Source organism: Morone saxatilis, unplaced genomic scaffold, assembly GCF_004916995.1.
Source record: "Morone saxatilis isolate NCDOM2014 unplaced genomic scaffold, NCSU_SB_2.0 Contig7, whole genome shotgun sequence".
Lineage (NCBI taxonomy): Eukaryota > Metazoa > Chordata > Actinopteri > Moronidae > Morone > Morone saxatilis.
Genome location: NW_023340246.1, coordinates 15,813,984 through 15,816,366, shown reverse-complemented (window position 1 = coordinate 15,816,366; position 2,383 = coordinate 15,813,984). Strand labels below are relative to the sequence as shown.

Below are 2,383 nucleotides of genomic sequence, written 5' to 3'. Positions count from 1 at the left end.
GAGCCAGAGACTCAGGAGTAAGTAAAAAGAAATTGCCACTATATGTGTAGATATTTTTTAATTTGTTATACACTACGTGGTTGATGGTTAGTAGGTATCCCGATTTTATCCCCATCAGTTGTTTAAATGTAAAAATGTTTTTATCTCCACAGATTGAGACAGAAGATTCTTGATGCCCTTCAGGGTAATGAGATCGGGCCCACTATGGACCCCACCAAGTTCTCTCGCAACTACAAGATTGGATCTCTGGAGGGCAACATGATCTTTGAGGGTACCAGCTACCTGCCCAAGGAGGCCATGCTTGAAATGACTTTGAAGGCATTTGGCTATGAGATTGATATGATGGAGGTAAACATTTTCATCAGTTTTAATCCAAATTGTTCTTCCACACAATTTTTCAGTAAGTTAAGTTGTGACTTTAACAATATTGTCACCTTTATAGGTTGGTATGGAAGGCAAAGGATTTGAGCCAACTGTTGAGGCCCTGTTCGGAAAGAATGGATTCTTCCCTGACACTACCCTGAAGACAATGTACTTTGTCTCTGACAACATGCCTCTCAGAGTCTCTGAGATCCTGCAGAACATACTGCCTGCTCTAAAGAGGGACAGGATGAAGAGACAGGTACTCAGACCAGTTTGTTTTGTCCACATTAAATTAAAAATCACAGCAATTATGTCATCATTAAAATCAAATCTTATAATAGAGTGTCCATATCTATGTTCAGGCCTCCCAAAACCTGATGAGGGACATTGGACGCAATCTCAACAAGCTCGTGAAGGAACTGAAGACAGCAGAGTCACCTGAAGCAATGGTTTATCTGAGACTTTTGGGAAATGAGCTGGGATATCTGAGGACCAACGAAATGGAAGAGATGGCCTACTCTGCTGCCATGATGGTTGACAGCTTGTTAAAGATGTTCCCTGCTGATGTGAGAGTTCAAGTTATTAGTTACCTTTAAAGAGAAAAGCTGACAATGAAGCAAGGCATTAAGTTAGAAATGATTGTTTATGATTTAAATATCCTATGTGTATTATTATTTGCCACAGTTAATGCAGTCACTGATGACCAAGGCTGACAACACAATCTTTGCCCACTACATCTTCATGGACAATGAATTCTTCCTGCCTACTGTCACTGGTGTGCCTCTGAGGATTGCACTGTCTGGTACTTTCACCCCTGGAATCAAGGGAGGACTTAAGATTGCTGCTGACATGGTAATTGTCTTACAATTCTTTGCAAAAATTTGTTTTACAGCTAACTAAGTGTATGGTATTGCACACAATCAACACAACAAGTCACCTACTATATGTCTACTGTATTTCCACAGAGTGAAGTTACCTTCATGCCCTCTGCTGGCATTGAGTTTGTAACTCAGGTTGGCTCCCACATCCCTGAATATGTCAACTCTGGATTAGAGATGCACACCAACATTTTCCATGAAAGTGGAATCAGTGCAAAGATCTCAATGGAACGTGATAATGTCAAGTTGACCATCCCTGCTCCAATGAGTCCTACAAAACTCATCAAAATGACGTAAGTCTAAAGAGAACATTCAGATGCAATTTTATCAAACACCATCATTAATAATGGAGAAAGAAACAGCCAGAGTATAAAGGGGACAATGTTATTTAAGAAGGGAAAGTTCAAAATGTATGTGTTCTTAGTGTAAGTGAAACAATTGTTTCACCATGTAATTGTGGCTACATAAAAACAATTTAGGGTATATTACACTGTATGTGATTGCAGCAAACTCACATTTAAATTAAAACAGGCAAAATTACATTTAAACACATTTCAAATTTAGAAACACCCTGGTGGCAGTGACTGGATCAGAAGTGAAGACCATTCCCCCTATGGTGATGGACAAGGTTGATGTCAGTGAGTGCACTCCCGTCTTTGCTGGAATGAAATACTGCACTGCTTTGCAGTACACTGATGCTTTCTCACAGGAGACATCCCCCTACTTCCCCTTCACCGGAGACAGCAAGTAAGCAAAATCTTCTTAACCACCAGGAATTTATTGTGCTGAATTTTATAAATGATTTGCCTATGAATATTGGCTAATTAACTGATTTATCTAAATAGATTTGCTGTGGAGCTCCACCCTACTGGTGAAGTCACTGAGTACACAGCCACTGTTGCCTACGAGCTTCTCAGAGAGGGAGAAGAGGGCCGGCAGAAGGTTGACTCTGTGAAATTCATTCTGAGAGCTGAAGGTAATGTACAGTACAGAAATATATTTTTGATTTATCACTCACTCAATTTGGAAAAGCTCTGAAGATTAGTGGAATTATGTAATATTGATCAATTGGTTGGCCAACAACAGGTGCAGAGCCCACTGAAGCGAGAGCAATCATAAAATATAACAGAAGGAAGAATGTC

At 39.9% G+C, this 2,383-nt stretch overlaps 1 protein-coding gene across 1 annotated transcript in view; it reads left to right on the top strand.

Annotated features, from left to right (window-relative positions):
• The window catches only part of apobb.1 (apolipoprotein Bb, tandem duplicate 1), a gene marked incomplete at its 3' end in the record, with an annotated part of 29,018 nt that overhangs the window by 2,377 nt on the left and 24,258 nt on the right, over positions 1-2,383 (top strand). The window contains exons 8-15 of the mRNA XM_035679156.1: positions 153-348; positions 443-622; positions 726-929; positions 1,048-1,215; positions 1,329-1,534; positions 1,806-1,988; positions 2,087-2,217; positions 2,328-2,380. Of these exons, the coding sequence (XP_035535049.1) occupies positions 153-348; positions 443-622; positions 726-929; positions 1,048-1,215; positions 1,329-1,534; positions 1,806-1,988; positions 2,087-2,217; positions 2,328-2,380 (1,321 nt within the window). The remainder of the gene's footprint in view (positions 1-152; positions 349-442; positions 623-725; positions 930-1,047; positions 1,216-1,328; positions 1,535-1,805; positions 1,989-2,086; positions 2,218-2,327; positions 2,381-2,383) is intronic.